At 60.4% G+C, this 14,948-nt stretch overlaps 2 protein-coding genes across 13 annotated transcripts in view; one reads left to right on the plus strand and one right to left on the minus strand.

Moving 5' to 3' along the window:
* Positions 1-9,472, minus strand: part of NF2 (NF2, moesin-ezrin-radixin like (MERLIN) tumor suppressor) — a 52,553-nt gene extending 43,081 nt beyond the window's left edge. For all 7 annotated transcript variants that reach the window (XM_068412210.1, XM_068412213.1, XM_068412207.1 and 4 more), the window contains exon 1: positions 9,290-9,472. In XM_068412210.1, the coding sequence (XP_068268311.1) occupies positions 9,290-9,403 (114 nt within the window). In that variant the 5' untranslated portion in view covers positions 9,404-9,472. The remainder of the gene's footprint in view (positions 1-9,289) is intronic.
* A 326-nt stretch (positions 9,473-9,798) lies between these two features.
* LOC137669974 (pleckstrin homology domain-containing family A member 4-like) lies at positions 9,799-14,945 on the plus strand. 6 transcript variants are annotated; one of them, XM_068412491.1, is made up of 9 exons: positions 9,799-10,240; positions 10,896-10,971; positions 11,587-11,691; positions 12,466-12,538; positions 12,911-13,008; positions 13,116-13,219; positions 13,478-13,634; positions 14,335-14,431; positions 14,516-14,945. In XM_068412491.1, the coding sequence occupies exons 2-9, from the start codon at positions 10,903-10,905 to the stop codon at positions 14,842-14,844; spliced, it is 1,032 nt and encodes a 343-aa protein (XP_068268592.1). In that variant the 5' UTR covers positions 9,799-10,240; positions 10,896-10,902; the 3' UTR covers positions 14,845-14,945. The 6 variants fall into 6 exon arrangements, with proteins under 6 accessions (XP_068268592.1, XP_068268591.1, XP_068268593.1 ...); XM_068412490.1 differs by lacking the exon at positions 9,799-10,240 and having other exon boundaries at positions 10,474-10,971; XM_068412492.1 differs by lacking the exons at positions 9,799-10,240; positions 11,587-11,691 and having other exon boundaries at positions 10,474-10,971; positions 12,447-12,538.
* Positions 14,946-14,948: the final 3 nt, after the last annotated feature.

Below are 14,948 nucleotides of genomic sequence, written 5' to 3' on the forward strand. Positions count from 1 at the left end.
AGCGCCGCCGAGGGAAGCGTCCCCTCCCCAGACACCGTGGGATCGGTGTTTTGAAGCTCCAGCCGTGCTGTGGGCTGGAACCCCACCGAGTTCCCCCCAGCTGGGATCTCCCCCGGCTGCAGCTCCCCACCAAACCCCCCTGCAGACTCTCACGCAGGCACCCACACCTTCCTCACCACGCTGCCCCAGCCGGCACGACCCAAAGATCTCCTCCCTAAAAGCAAGCTGGCAGTTAAGTTTCAAAGACCAGCAGCGAGCAGTAAAGCAAGAGCTTTGTGTGTTTTCCCCCCCTCTGCAATTTTAATTTGGTGATGAGAATATTTTAAGCGATTGCTTCTGCTGCTGGATTTTACACCGCCGCTCTGTCACTGCACGGGTACGTTATGGCAGAAATATATATTTAACGTTGTCTCCAACCATAACACTGCACAGCCATCCTCCCGACTTGTGCTGGATTACCTTCATTAAACAGAGAAATGGAACAGCAGCCACGTTTATTTCAACATACATGATTTCGTTCCACACCTCGGTACTTAAAATAACGATCTGCATTCAAGTGGCGTCTTTTGACAGCTGAACTCCAACGGTTTTACAGACTTTCAGGACCTCAGCCCTCCTTACCCTCGTATCATTAACTGCCACATTTCCTGGCCATAAAATACGAAAAAAAAAGACCCCCCCCCCAGGCATGGGGAGATGAAGAGAGCTGCTGTCCAAGGCTGGGCAGAGAACCAGGACGGGCTGGCAGTGCCCCGGCCCACCCTCTGCCCACAACGCCATTCCCCTGCTCTGCACTGAAGTGACACCTGAAGCACACAGACAATTTTGCGAGCTATTACGAGCTCCTGAAAACAAACCAAAGAGGCTTAGGGGAGAAAAATCCCCTCGCAGCCATATGCCAGACTGGCTGGCACGATGTTACACAATAAAGCTCAATCTCCCAATAAAAAGCTACACCACGATAACCTGAATCTGCACAGCCACCACCCGCAGGACGGAGCAGGATGCGACCGTGTGGCTCCAGCATCCTCAACTGGCTGCAGGCGTCACCTCTTACACCTGCAGCTTTGCATCCTCCCGTCAGCACGGTCGCAAGACGGGTTGTCAGATCTATTCGGCGAGTTGTTGAAGGAACACGTGGACAAGCTGCTTTATAAACAGGGTAAGCGCTGCAGGGCTGCTATTCTGCAGAGCTGGAATTTATGTTCTTTACTAAGCACAGAGCGCTGACAATACATCAGCAGAGCGGTTTAAGTAAACAGCACTAAACACTTAAAACTCAGCAGCCAGTGGCTAAAATAGAATACTTCCAGGACGGGTTACTGGCATCATCTTTTTCTCCAGCGGAGACATCGCATTGGGCATCTATTAACGGGGTTTGCATTATTTATTAACCTGCACCAAGAGTCATTTCCAACTCGCAGGCAACCGGACAATTTATTTCAGTGCAGAACCCTCCTGTCAAGTTTCACAACGGCTCCTTAGCTAACGAGTCGATAAACCAGGCACAAAATGGAGCAGAAGGGTTACGAGATCCCCTCCTCGTGGGGTGACAAGGCCAAGCGCTACAAAAAACAGGCACGAAGGCACAAGAGGGTGTAACCATCCTGCATGGAGAGGGTCTACAGAGAAAAGCGATTCCCAAAACCCACTGGCACAGGCTGATGCTTTTCTTCTAAGGACACCAAATTGAATTTACGCCAGCTACATGGAAAAGGGAAAAAGGATATTTTTTAACCATTCAAGATTAAGGTTCCTCACGTGAGAAGCTCTCTCGGACAAGAGGGAGGTGCCCAAACAGAACTGGGCTCTGTCCGGGGACAGCACACAGAGATCTCACCTCCTCGTCATCACCAACACAAACCACCGGAGCTTCAGCTGTCCCTGGGGTCAGGCTGGGGAATAAAGGCACAAACAAGTGAGTGGAGGAGTCTGAGACAGCGCTCCCCAGCTCAGCCCGGGCACGCTGCTTCCCAGGGCAAACCCATCACAGCGGTCCCTCCGTACCCCAGACAACGCAGGCACAGTACCGGGTTAAAGCATGACCTTGAAGAAGTGACTAACATCTACAAAAAATTTTACTGCACCAATTTGTCCTTCAATAATGCAGAAAATTGCTTTTCACCTTAACAGATCACTTTAATAAGTGTTAGTTCTGTGCTAGAGATGAGAAGAGAGCACAGAGCCCCTGCTGTGCTGACATGACAGCCTAAAAGACCACACAGAAAAGGGGACCGAGCCCCAGGAGCAGGGCTCAGCTTCCACCAGGTCACGTTATCTCCATTTAGAAGAAAGCTTTAACAAGAGGATGTGACACCTCTGCACCGAAACAGGGAGGGAGATGGCAGAAGGGAGAGGGCAGGGGCTGAGCAGAGCGTCCCTCCATTAACCACCTGGGAAACAATACATGGGCAGGCTGTATCTATTCCTCATCCCACCAGGAGATGCCCAAACAAACCACCCACAACAGTTTACATCTGAAACAGAGATAACTTTGAGAATGTAGACTGCATTTATTTCACCTTCTGGACTTGAGTGATAAGGAGTGCCACAGACAACCATTTATTTGGATTTAAAGCTCATTTGGAGCAAACGGGGAATCAAATATGCAATATTCTTCCATTTTTTAAAAAAATAAAGTGATGTCAAACACTTTCAATTGCCGCTGACTGAGCCACAAGACAGGGCTGTAGAAGTTTTTTTTATTTACTAATGCTACACGACAACTCGATAATGAGCTTCTAATTAAAATCTATTTCTGTTAACCACCAAGGAGGCCAAAAACGCACCCAGGCGTAACAACGCAGATGGTGCAGCCAAGCACATTTCGTGGTGTCTGCCCAAGACAGAGACAGAGCGGGGTGTGCAGAGAACAAGCTGCTGCGGGAGAGGCGGAGGGGACAACAACCCATGATGTCCCAAAGCCTCACGTCACCCCGTAAGTTGAGGTTGTGCAGTTTAAGAGTTAAAGAGTCAAGCAGCAGCTGGACACAGGGGAAGAAGCTCCAAGAGACTGAGATAAGGATCCCTGAGCGATCCCCCAGCCAAGCCTTACCTCTGTGTGGGAGCTGGCTTTGCTGACGGACACGGGGTGTTTCACAAGCCTGACCTGCTCTGATGATCTTTTGCCCGCTGATGCACTCCGAAACAGACAGCTTACACCAGGGAAAGCCAAGCCAGGCTTTAAGAAGCCAGTGTTGTCAGCCTCAGGACAGAGGGATAGCCTTGCCCCGGCTACAGCATGTTTACCTCGGAATGCAGCAAGGCTAAACCACGTGTGCTGTCAAATGCTTCTCTTCCAGTCTTAAGGGCTGCTCGATTTCCTAACCAAGTGCTGCCTCCCAGCTTCAATGAGATTGTTTCCAGGGCTGCTTCCCTGTTCAAGTACTTTTAATTTCAAAAACCACCTACTTGAAAGCCACTGCCTGTATACAGGAAAAAAAAAAAAGAGGTATTAAATGGCATCAACACTGGAGTACCTACACCGAGAGAGAAAGATTTTCTGTCCCAAACGCCTTCCCCTCCTGCCCCTTCGCACCAACGCACCTCCTCCGGATTAACCACAGGGAGAAGGACTGACAGCAGTTTTGAAGCATCTTTGGAGGGAAGTGGATAACACGGAGTTTCATAACCGGCTTAGAAGAGGCTGCAGTGGGACACAGGGGAGCCAGAGGGTGTTTCAGACACAGGGTGCAGGCAGAGAGAAGCCAAAGAGGATGCGCGTTCGTAACAAGTCTCACGTGACTTGTGCACAGCTTGAGGGAACGCAGAACTGAACCGCACCAGGCAAGACATCTCCGAAAAATCAATTCCCAAATGCCACTGCTGTGAATCAGCAGAATTTCTGACTTAATTTGGGATAAACCCCTCCAAGACGTGAAGTGAGAAAACAGCCCTTACCTGCCACATCTCATAGAGAGAGAAGAGCAGCAACCAAACAGCACAAACCCCTGAGTGCTCGCAGAGCCGACGCAGACCCGCGCGCTAAGGAACCAGAACATTGACTTGACAGCTGGTATCCCAACAATTTACTGGAGATCATTTTGTAGCTGAGGGGGATTATTTCTCACAGCTTTTTAAAATAGCTGTTACTGCCAACAGATTCGTCTTTTCCAGTTAACTTTCTGCCTGCTTAGCAGCATTGAGAGGTCACTGCCCCTACTAGCATCACCGAGCTGCTGCTAAACATTTAACGGCGAAGGAAGGATCTTTCTAAAACCCCTTCAAAGTATTCGGCAAAGCAGAAGGAAGCTGGGGCACTCTGCTCCCTAATTTCCTTCTCTTGCCTTTTTATTTTGGTGCAGTGACTGGACAGAGCTCAAAACTCGACCCTGAATTACTGCGCCAGCTCTTATTCAAAAACTTATTTGGCCCCAGATTTTTACTGCCAAATCTTTGCTTTCTCCTGTTCCAGAGGATGAGCTTTGGCAGCTCAGCTACGTAACTCCCTACATCTCTTAACAGAGACTAACGCTCAGCCACACGCTGGGTCTTGTCTACTTACAAGCGAACAGCAAAGCTTTACAGCCAACCTCACCCACCTGGCCCTGCACAGAGTAGGGGGTCACCGGGCTAAAAAGATCCCTTCCAGTCAAGATCATTCTCTGGACAGAGAGAACCAGCTTAAGCATTGAAGCAGTAACAGGATGCATGTTTAGACCAGCAAATACATCAGTTCAAATTTGCCTCTTCTTGCTGCTTGAACACTACAGCTGTTTCTCTAGGTTGGTTGTGAAGCTTTTCTATTCATTTTTAACTCACGACCCACAGAAGCTGCTGCTGTCAAAGGATTACGGCTGGGAAGCAGCTGGGTGGCGAGCTGCACCTCGGTGGAATAACCACCCCTGCAGGAGTTTCAGGCCCAAGATCACAGGCACGATGGAAAGGGCTAAAGAAAAAACACACCCTTCAGAAAAGATGCTGTGGCTTCGGAGACAGAGAGCTACTAACCCGACCGACCACTGCCAGAGGAGGAAACGGGCAAAGCCACGCACAAGGCCAAAAGATTGATGGGTTCTCCTATCAACCAGGGAATTTGGCTCCTGGAGGAAAAAAACTGCATGTGGGAAAGCGTGAGACCAAGGACAGGACGAGCGATGCCTTGGAAGACAGGGACTCAAAAACAGATGTTACACCAGAGGTAATGGATAACCAACTGCCTCACCTAGAGAGGCACCACCAAAATCACGTTACCTTTGCCACATCAACTGCTTTAATTTGGTTCGGGGCCACCGTCAGCAGGTTGCACCATCGGGGTGGCAACAGCAGAGGAAACCATCAGCCCCGGCAGCCTCCTGGCACCACACTCTGAGCTGACATCAAGCACCACGGCCTGGCAAGCTCTGCTTTACTGCCAGCTTCAAAGAGCTTCCCAAGTCGTTACTCCAGCAGCGTGTTGCCTATCACGGTGCTAATCACAGGAGAACATCAACATGGAATGTCTTTCAAGAAGGTTTCTCTCTCTGAGCACAGAAAAGCTGAGGGACCAGGCAGGCTCGGGGTGTTCTCAGGAAGGCGGGGCAGCTAGGGATTGGTTTAACATGGGGATTTTAAGAGCTATGCAGATGTCTATCCCTCCTCAAGATGCTATCAATTAATTAGGTGCCAGGCTCAAACAGCCGCGATGGAAGTCACAAAAAGGAAGACACTTGCTTTGCGCCTTCAAGATTTCCCCAAACAAATTATAAGTCTTTAAAGTGAAACCTCAACTGTGATTATTAAGCTTCATCGCTGTGTCAGAAAGATTAAGATTTCATTTCTATAAATTAGTTTAGATTTAGGCTCAATTTAGAGACATCATTTGCAGAGTAAATGGATGCAAAGCAGGTTTAATCTCTTAAAATACACAGCTGGGAATTTCTACGGGGCAGATTGAAAAATTAACACAGAAAACCAAGGTCCCCCCCAGCTACGGCGGTGTTGGTGGGCTCAGAAGGACAGCTGGGACAGGAGCTGGGGCTCTACAGTCTGCACCGAGCAACCTTCAGCCCAGCCCCGAGAGCCAGGTTACGGATTCGGATCTCCCAGCCTCTCCGCACGCCCTCCTCGGGGGCCGGGGCAGCCCTCGCCAGCCCCAGCTGCTCGCTGCCCTGCCCGGCCGGTCGCTGCCAGGTCCTACACGCCGCAGGCTCTGCCATTCCCAGCTGCCCGGCCAGCCTCGAGGTCTCGGGCCTCCGCTGTCACTGCCTCGAGGTGAGGATGTCGCCTCTGTCCTGCACGGCGAGGCTGGGAAGTCTAACTCGTGACAACACAGAGCACACCTCGAGAGCTCTGCAACAAAGTCTGAAGAAAAAAACATCAGTTGTATTAATCCCACATGGAAAAGCCGCTACAGCAAAGCGCTGATCGCTCAAATGTGTTTACCAGCAACATCACCAATACCAGTTCAAGAAATCACCAGTTAAGCTATGCTAAAGACAAGCACACGTAGCATCAGCCTCCCCAGAACGGCTACACACACCCCGGACCACTCCCCAGCCAGGCATCCAGCCTCTGGAGAAGGAAAAGAGGGGAGAAAGCAACATGGCAATGCTCGGAGCAAGGCTGGGAGCGCAGAGGTAAGGCATAGAGCAGTGGTGATTTTCAGGAAGGTGGAGGGAGGATGAGGGCTTCTGGAAGTGGATGGGACCGAGGGCAGGCCAAGATGGCACGGCAGGATGACAGAAATCAGCCTGCTCTGCCCGGACCGCAGCCTCTCCTCCCCGGGGACCTGCAGGCCCAGCACACGGAAGAGCAGGAGGGAGCAGGAACCTCCTGCTGCCCCATCCTGCTACGAACACCCACCTCACGGCTCCCGAGGCTCAAGCAAACCGCACTCCCCGGACGGCTGCTGAGCAGGTAGGGCTCCCAGGCAAGGCCATTTGGGGTGAAGCTGAGATGTCAGTGTGGATAAGGCAGCAAAACATTCCTGTGCTCCTTCCTCTGCCTGCTCGGCTGCTGTTTATCGTGGGGTTTGAAGCCCAACGCAGGGAGCAGGTTCCAACAAAACCCAGCCAGAGGTACGAGCCCCGGAGTACTGGCCTCGCAGAGGAACTGCTGAACCCCCAGCTCTCTCCCTGTGTGGAGCCAGGCAGTGCCCATGGAGGGGACGAGCACAGGCAGAAGCCAAGAGGCAGTGGCGCCTCCCCCACGTGCCCCCAATAGCAGGCTACCAATGTGACCTCCAGAAACCATCCGCCCTCCGTCCCTGGCAGCGTGAGGTGGCATTCATGGGCATTCATGGGCTGCAAAAACACATCGCAAGAGCCCCCCAAACAGCACGACAGCAAGACCCCTGCTGTACCTCCTTCCACCAGTCCTCTAAAGAGCGTTTGTGCAGCAGAGGTTTCACCCCCGCAGCCTCCTGCCCAGCTCTGCAGTCCTCCTTCCTGCCTGAAGCAGCCCACCGCATCGCTGCACGCACAGATACTCGGGCAAACAGAGTGCTGCTCTCCCATCTCACCCCTCCAGGGCCTCAGCCCAGCAGACCTTCGCACAAAGGCTGGATCCTTTCAGGGAGGAGCAGGGTCCTCCCTAGATCATCGCCTCTCCCACCCCTTTGACTTTCAGCAGGGGCAGCCAAGACCACTATGGGCACGAGCTCTGCTCCAGGTCTCACCACGGGCTGCCATGGCGAGGACCAAGCCAAGCCCTTCCCTGGGCCACCTTCTCATCCCCTCCCTCACGTCAGCCCCAGCGACTCGAGGCCACAGGGTGCGTCTGATCCATCTGCGACGTCAGGCGTTGGGCTCGGTGCACTTCTGCGGCGTCAGCAAGCCAAGGAGCTGCCCCCAGAGCCGTACAACTACAGGACAAACACGGGGGCAGAGACCCAGCCAAGGAGCTGGACTGCTTGAATAAAGCTTGAATAAAACTCACACCTCAAGCTGGGCTTGAATAAACCACGCCTGGCCTGCACTAAGCGTGGTGTGAAACAGCCCCATCGCCCGCCGGCACCCAGCTCTGTCCCCTCCCTCTGCTTGAGGCCTGAGCACTCTGTGCTGAAGGACACCACCTGAGTTCCCCTGTGCATCCTTCGTGCACCGGCTCTGTCAAGACACAGGAGACCAGAGCAGGACAAGACACGCAGCTCGTGAGCTCCTTCCTGCACTTCCAGAAGGGCTGGAGAAGTCTATCTGCAGCGACAAGCTTTTTTGGCAGGAACCTCCCCGAAAAGTCATCTGAAGATGCACAAATTGCACGGTCAAATCCCACCCGAGAGCGTTGCCTTACCGCTGCGCAAACACCGTAATCCCAACATGAAACAACAAGTGGCAGCACCATTAAAAAAGCAGAATGATTTACTTTTCATCACAGATTATTACTGGCAGCCTCTGAAAAACATGCAAGAACGGAGCCAGGACACTTAAACTCTCCTGGCAGCGTAACGGTGGGAAGGTCGCACGACTACTGTCTAAAATAAATCCTTCATCCCTGGGAAAGGCAGAAAGTTCTGCAGAGCTGACAACACATTTCAAGAGCAAGAAAGTTTACAACAACAAATACCCCTCAGTTTATGGACACTGGAATTCCATCGAGATTTGGACCACACTAATGAAATATAAACTATTAAATAAAAAAGTTAAACAGGGTAGAGTTGGTTTTCAATGTTTTTGTGTCTGATCCCTCTAGATCGGCTGAAAACGCAGCAACAACAACGCAGACCCCCAGGGCCTGACAGCAACCGCCCGGGGGAGAACATTTAATAACTACCAAGGGCCCAAAAAAGGAAAGAATCAGAGAAAAACCAGACACAACGGGAGTGGGTGCCAGGCCACGACGCCCCAGAAACACCCTCGTCCTCGGGGCTCGGCTCCTAACTCATGGAAACGTGACAGTTTCACGCCCGGGCGCTGGCTGAGGGCTGTGGGTCGGACCCTCGCAGAGTGGAGCCGGGCCACCGGGGACGCCTCCAGCCCCGGCCTCCTCACGGCGGCGGCTGTGCTGCGGGCGACTTCAGCTGCGGCGGCAAAACAGAGCGGGATCATACAGGAACTAAACGTGAGTTATCACCAGGACAAAGCCGAACTACAACCAGACCCAGGCCGACCCGCAGCCGCCCCGCCGTGCCACCCCGCACCCCCCGAGCGGCTCTCCGTGCCCCTGTCCCGCCCAGCGCAGGCCCGGGGCCCCCCCCCCGCCCGTTCCCGCTTCCCCGCCGCCTTCCGCGGGGCACCGGGCCGCGGCCCCCCGCTCCCACCGGCGGCCCGGCCCCACAGCCGGGCTCAGCCCCGCGGAAGGCGGCGCGGGGTGCGGCCCACCTCAGCGGGGCCCCCCCGCACCGGGAAGCCCGGCCCGCCCCGGCCGTCACCTCGCAGCTGAACTCCATCTCGGCGTCCATGGTGGCGATGCGCACCGTGAAGGTCTTGGGCTGTTTCCTCTTCAGGGAGCTGAAGCTCATGCGGGACGCGATGGCCCCGGCCATGGCGGGGGCGGCGGCGGCGGCTCAGCGCGGAGGCAGCGCCATGGCGGCGGGCAGGGCCCCGGCCCCGCGCCGAGCTGCGCCCGCCCCCGCCGCCTCGCCATTGGTCCCGCGTCGGCCTGGTCCCGCCTCCGCCACGAGGGTAGCGCGGTGTGGCAGCCAACGGGGAGGTCTGTGATGGAGGAGAGGGAGCGGGAGAGGCTGCGATTGGGGGAAGCGGGCGCCGCTCAAGGGAAGGGGGCGGGGCCACTCCGCGGCGCGGTGGGAGGGAGGCGTGGGGCAGGGGCGGTGGCGCCCCCTAGCGGCGGGCGGAGCACTCTGCATCGTGATGTGCGCGGGGGGGCGCCAGGCGCATGCGTGGGAGGGGGAGGGGCGCTAGGACCCGGCGGCGGCCGGGCGCACCGGGACCGGGACCGGGATCGGGATCGGGATCGGGACCCCCGCGCTGCCGGAGCGGGGCGGCCCCACGGCGTGACCGTGACTGTGACCGTGGGGTGGCCGTGACTGTGCTGCCGCGTGGCGCTGCTGCCCTAGGGCGACCGCGTGGCTTTGGGACACGCAACCTGCCGTGGGGGTGCCCGGGCGGGGGGGGCCGGGCGTTCCCGGGGGAACACCGACGCCTCCAGGCTCGTCCCGCCCCGGGCGGGCGCTGCCCAGTTCGGCCCCGGGGAGGGTGGGGGCAGAGACCGGGACCGGCGCCCGGGGAGGGCGGGACGGGACTGGGACCAGTACTGGGGTAACGGGACCGGGACCAGTACCGGGATAACAGGACCGGGACCAGTACTGGGGTAAAGAGACTGGGACCAGTACCGGGATAACAGGACCGGGACCAGTACTGGGGTAATGGGACTGGGACCAGTACCGGGGTAACGGGACAGGGACTAGCACTGGGGTAACGGGACGGGGACCAGTACTGCGATAGCGGGACTGCGACCAGTACTGGGATAACGGGACAGGACTGGGACCAGCAGTGGGGTAACGGGACTGGGATTGGAACTGGGATTAGCGCTGGGCAGTGGGACGGGACTGGGAGCAGAACCAGCGCTGCCGTAAGGGAACTGGGAGCAGGGGATGGGAGCGGCACCGGGATAGTGGGGGGGGGGGACTGGGAGCAGCACCAGAGTGAGAGGGCAGGACTGGGACCCGGATCAGCGGGGGGGTACTGGGACGGGACTGGGACCAGCACTGGGATAACGGGACAGGGACTGGGACCAGCACTGGGATAATGGAATGGGATTGGGACTAGTACCGGGATAACGGGACAGGAACTGGGACCAGCTCAGGGTTAATGGGACAGGACTGGGACCAGCACGGGGTACGGGACAGACCCGAGCCCCGGCAGCAGCGGGGGGGGGGACAAGGGGACCAGCGCGAGGCCAGAAGCCCCCCCGGCCCCCCCAGCTGCCCCCCCGGCACCCCGGGCGCCCCCGCAGGGACATGAACGGGGCCTCTGTCCCCGCGGGGACAATGGGGACATTGACGGGCCCCCCCGCAGCACCCTCATGGCAGACGGCGCCGAGTCCCCCCGCCGGGCCCCCGCCCCCGCCGGCACCCACGGCCCCGGCACCCAGGTGGGGATGGGGGGGGCATGGGGGGGTATGGGAGGTATGGGGGGGGTATGGGGCCATGGGGGGGCCATGGGTGCTGGGGGGGTCATGGGGAGTTCTGGTGGGGGGCCATGGGGGCTGGGGGGGGGGAATGGGGATGTATGGGGTGACCAGGGTGCTGGGGGGGTCATGGGGAGCTATGGGGGGGCATGGGGCCTGGGGTGGGGGCATGGGGACATATGGGGTGACCAGGATGCTGGGGGGGTCATGGGGAGCCTAAGGGTGACCGGGGGGCTGAGGGGGTCATGGGGAGCTATGGAGGGGCCATGGGTGCTGGAGGGGTCATGGGGAGCTATGGGGGGGGCATGGGGGGGGCCATGTGGGACCCAAGGGATCTCAGGGGGGCTGGGGGGGGGGCATGGGGAGCTATGGGAGGGGTATGGGGGGGCCAAGGGAGCCCAGGGGGGACCTATGGGGCACAAAGGGGGGGCATGGGGGGCCCAGGGAAGCCCTGGGGAGCTGGGGGGGGGTCATTGTGGGGGGTACAGGTGAATGGGGGTGGGGGGGGCTGGTGGGGAGGGGTCGGGGGCCGGGAGGGGCCCCCCGGGAGCCCCCGCGCTGGGTGAAGCCCCTGCGCAGCCCTGCCGGGCCGTGCGGCGGGTGCACGCCTTCGGGAAGGGGGGGCAGGCGCTGCGCAGGGACCCCCGCGCCCCCCCCGCCATGAGGGGCTGGCTGCACAAGCAGGTGGGGCGGGGGGGGCGGGGTTGGGGGGTGGGAGGGCTGTGGAGGGACTGGGGGGGTTATGGGGTTTGGGGGGTTGGGGTAGTGGTGGGGGGCTTATGGGGTTTGGGAGGTCTGGGTTGGGGGGGTGCTGGGGGGTTATGGGGTTTGGGGGGGGTTGGGGTGGTGGGGGGTGCTTGGGGGGTTATGGGGTTTGGGGGGGTCTGGGGTGGGGGGTGCTGGGGGGTTATGGGGTTTGGGGGGGCTGGGTTGGGGGGGGTGGTGGGGAGGTTATGATGTTTGGGGGGGTTATGGGGTTTGGGGGATCAGTGAGAGTTGGCGGGTTTGGAGTGGTGCAGGGTGCTGGGGGTTGTTATGGGGTTTGGGGGGGTCTGAGGTGGGGAGTTCTGGGGTGGTTATGGGGTTTGGGGAATCAGAGGTGTTTAGGGGGATTTGGGGTGGTGGGGGGTGCTGGGGTGGTTATAGGGTTTGGGGGATCAGAGACAGTTGGGGGGTCGGCGATGTTGGGGGGTCCTGGGGGCGGTTATGGGGTTTGAGGAGGTTCTGGAGTGGGGGACTCCTAGGGAGGGTTATGGGATTTGGGGGATCGGAGGGGGTTGGGGGGTCTGGGGTGTTGGAGGGTGTTGAGGGGGTTATGGGGTTTGGGGGGCTCTGAGGTGGTGGGAGGTGCTGGGGGGGTTATGGGTTTTGGGGGATCAGAAGGGTTGGGGGGTCCGGGGCAGCAGGAGGTGCTGGGAGGGTGATGGGGGGGGGCTCAGCCCCATCCTGCTCCCCCAGGACAGCTCGGGGCTGCGGCTCTGGAAGCGCCGCTGGTTTGTGCTGGTCGATCTCTGCCTCTACTACTACCGGGGTGAGGGGGGTCGGGGGGGCACGGGGAGCTGGGGGGGCTGGGGTGACCTGGGGGCCCTGGAGGGCCCTAGAGGGGTCAGGGATCCTGGGGGATCGGGGGTCCGTGGGGTGGTTGGGGGTCCCTGGGGGGGTCAGGGATCCTGGAGGATCGGGGGTCCATGGGGTGGTTGGGGGTCCCTGGGGGGCTGAAGTAGTCCCTGGGGGGGGTCTGAGGTCTGGGGGGGCCCCGGGAACTTTGGGGGCAGCCAGTGGGACTCAGAGGGGGTTCCCGGCGCCCCCCTGATGGTGCTGGGGGTCTGTAGGGAGGGAGGGCTCAGGGTGCCGGGGGGTCCCTGGGGGGTTCCCCCCACCTGACACCCCTCTGCCCCCCCAGACAGCAGCGAGCAGCAAGTGCGGGGGGGCCTCCCCCTGCCCGGCTACGAGATCCGCGTCCTGCCCCCCGCACCCCGCACCCCTCGATTCCTCTTCACGGTCAGCCCCGGCCCGCCGGGTCCCTGGATCTGAGGGTGCCCTGGGTGGGGGGGGGGCACAAGACCCAGACACCTGGGTCCCCTCCACCATGGCCCCCCCATCCTCAGGCCGAGCACCCCGGGATGCGAACGTACTGCCTGGGGGCCGAGACCCCCGAGGAGCTGAACGCCTGGGTGTGCGCCCTGCGCCGGGGGGCATCGCCCCTGCCCGGGTGAGGGGGGCACCGGGGGGGGCACATGGGGAGAGGGGCACATGGAGGGGTAACAGGGGGGCTTGGGTCCATGGGGGGGTTATGGGGGCATGGGTAGCGGGGGCGGTGGGGTAGGTTTGGGGGACCCCAGGGGGCAGGAGGTGGTTGGAGGCTTTGGGGGAATCAGGGTTTGGGGGGTCTGGGGGGTCACAGAGGGTTTGGGGGGGGATCTAGGGGGCAGTTAACCCTTTAACTGCTGTTTTCTCCCTTCCCCCCCAGCTCCCCCAGCTCCGTCTCCCTGCAGGAGTCCCAGGAGCCCCGGGGTGCGGGTCCCCCCTCGCCCCCATTGCCCGCCCGCGCCCCCGGTGAGGAGCTGGGGGGCCCCCCCACGCCCCCTCCTCGCCACCCTCCGGTCCCTCCGCTGCCACCCAGCAAGGTGAGCTCGGTGGGGGGGGTCACTTCCCAGGGTGACCCCCAAACCAGCCTCCTCTCCCCATCCTGTGGCATCTGGGGACTGGGGGGCTTCGAGTAGGTACCCTTGACCCCCAACCTTCCCCCCAAGCTGCTCTGACACCCTCTGTCCTGGGGTCCCCCAGGTGCTGGGGTGCCCCATGGGTGTCATGGTGCCCCCAGGAGCAGCAGCTGAGGGGTCTGGCCAGGATGGCACCCCCATAGGGACCCCAATTCCCAGCCCCTCTAGTGACCCCCCAGCACTGGGGCCCTGCCCTTGTCCCCCATCCCTGCTCCCCCGGGCTGGGCCCAGGGGCTGGCTGTGGGTGCTGGGACTACGGGGGGCCATGGGGTGCCCTGACCCACAGCCGGCACCATGGCACCGCTGGGACTTGTACTGGGGAGGGGGACATGGGGGGGGCAGAGGTGATTGTGGGGCAGGTCTGTGGGGTGGGTGAGGTTATGGGGCAGGCTGGGGGGGCCATGGGGCAGAGTGGGGGGGCTATAGGGTGGGAAGGGGGTATGGGGCAGAGTGGGGGAGCTATGGGGAGGGAGAGCGTTACGGGGTGGGAGAAGGTTATGGGGCAGAGTGGGGGGGCTGTGGGGCAGAGTGGGGGGGCTGTGGGGCGGGAGGGGGCTATGGGGCAGAGCAGCAGCTGCCCTCACCCCGAGCGCCCCCACCCCAGGAGGAGGCCCCGGCCCGGGCGGGGCCCTGCGGAACCGAGGACACCCAGGCGCGGCCGCGGGGGCCCCCCGTGGGCGCTGTCGCCGCCGCCGCCGCAGGTGTGTCCCGGCCCCGGCCCCGATCGCGGTCCCGGCCCCAGCCCGGGGCGCCCCCGGGCCCCGCCCTGACCCCGCCCCCCGCAGGGAGGAGCCCGCCGAAGCCCCGCCTCCCCGGAGCAGAGTCCAATCAGCGGCTGCCCCCTCTGGCCGGCAGGGGGCAGGATGCGGCGGAGCAAGACATCGCGGCCAATCAGACACTGGCTTCTCCACCTGGCTCTTCTGATTGGCTGCTGGCATCCGAGGGCTCAGATGGGGCCCTGCCCTCCTCGGGCACCGCCTCCCCGCCGGCAGCCAATGAGAGCTCGTCTTGGCGAGGGGCGGGGGCGAGCGGGCGGGGCTTGGAGCGAGGAGGTGCGGCGGGCCGCGGGGGGCGGCGGCCAATCAGAATCACCCTCCTCCAGGCCAGCTTCTGAGGGGAGGGCGGGGACGCCCCGCCCGCGGGGGGCGTGGCCAGACCGAGGGGTCGGGGTCCGATTGGCCCCGCCCCCGCCCAGGCCCCGCCCCGCTGCGGGGGAAG

The sequence above is a fragment of the Nyctibius grandis genome, chromosome 14 (genome assembly GCF_013368605.1).
Source record: "Nyctibius grandis isolate bNycGra1 chromosome 14, bNycGra1.pri, whole genome shotgun sequence".
NCBI classification, from domain to species: Eukaryota; Metazoa; Chordata; class Aves; order Nyctibiiformes; family Nyctibiidae; genus Nyctibius; species Nyctibius grandis.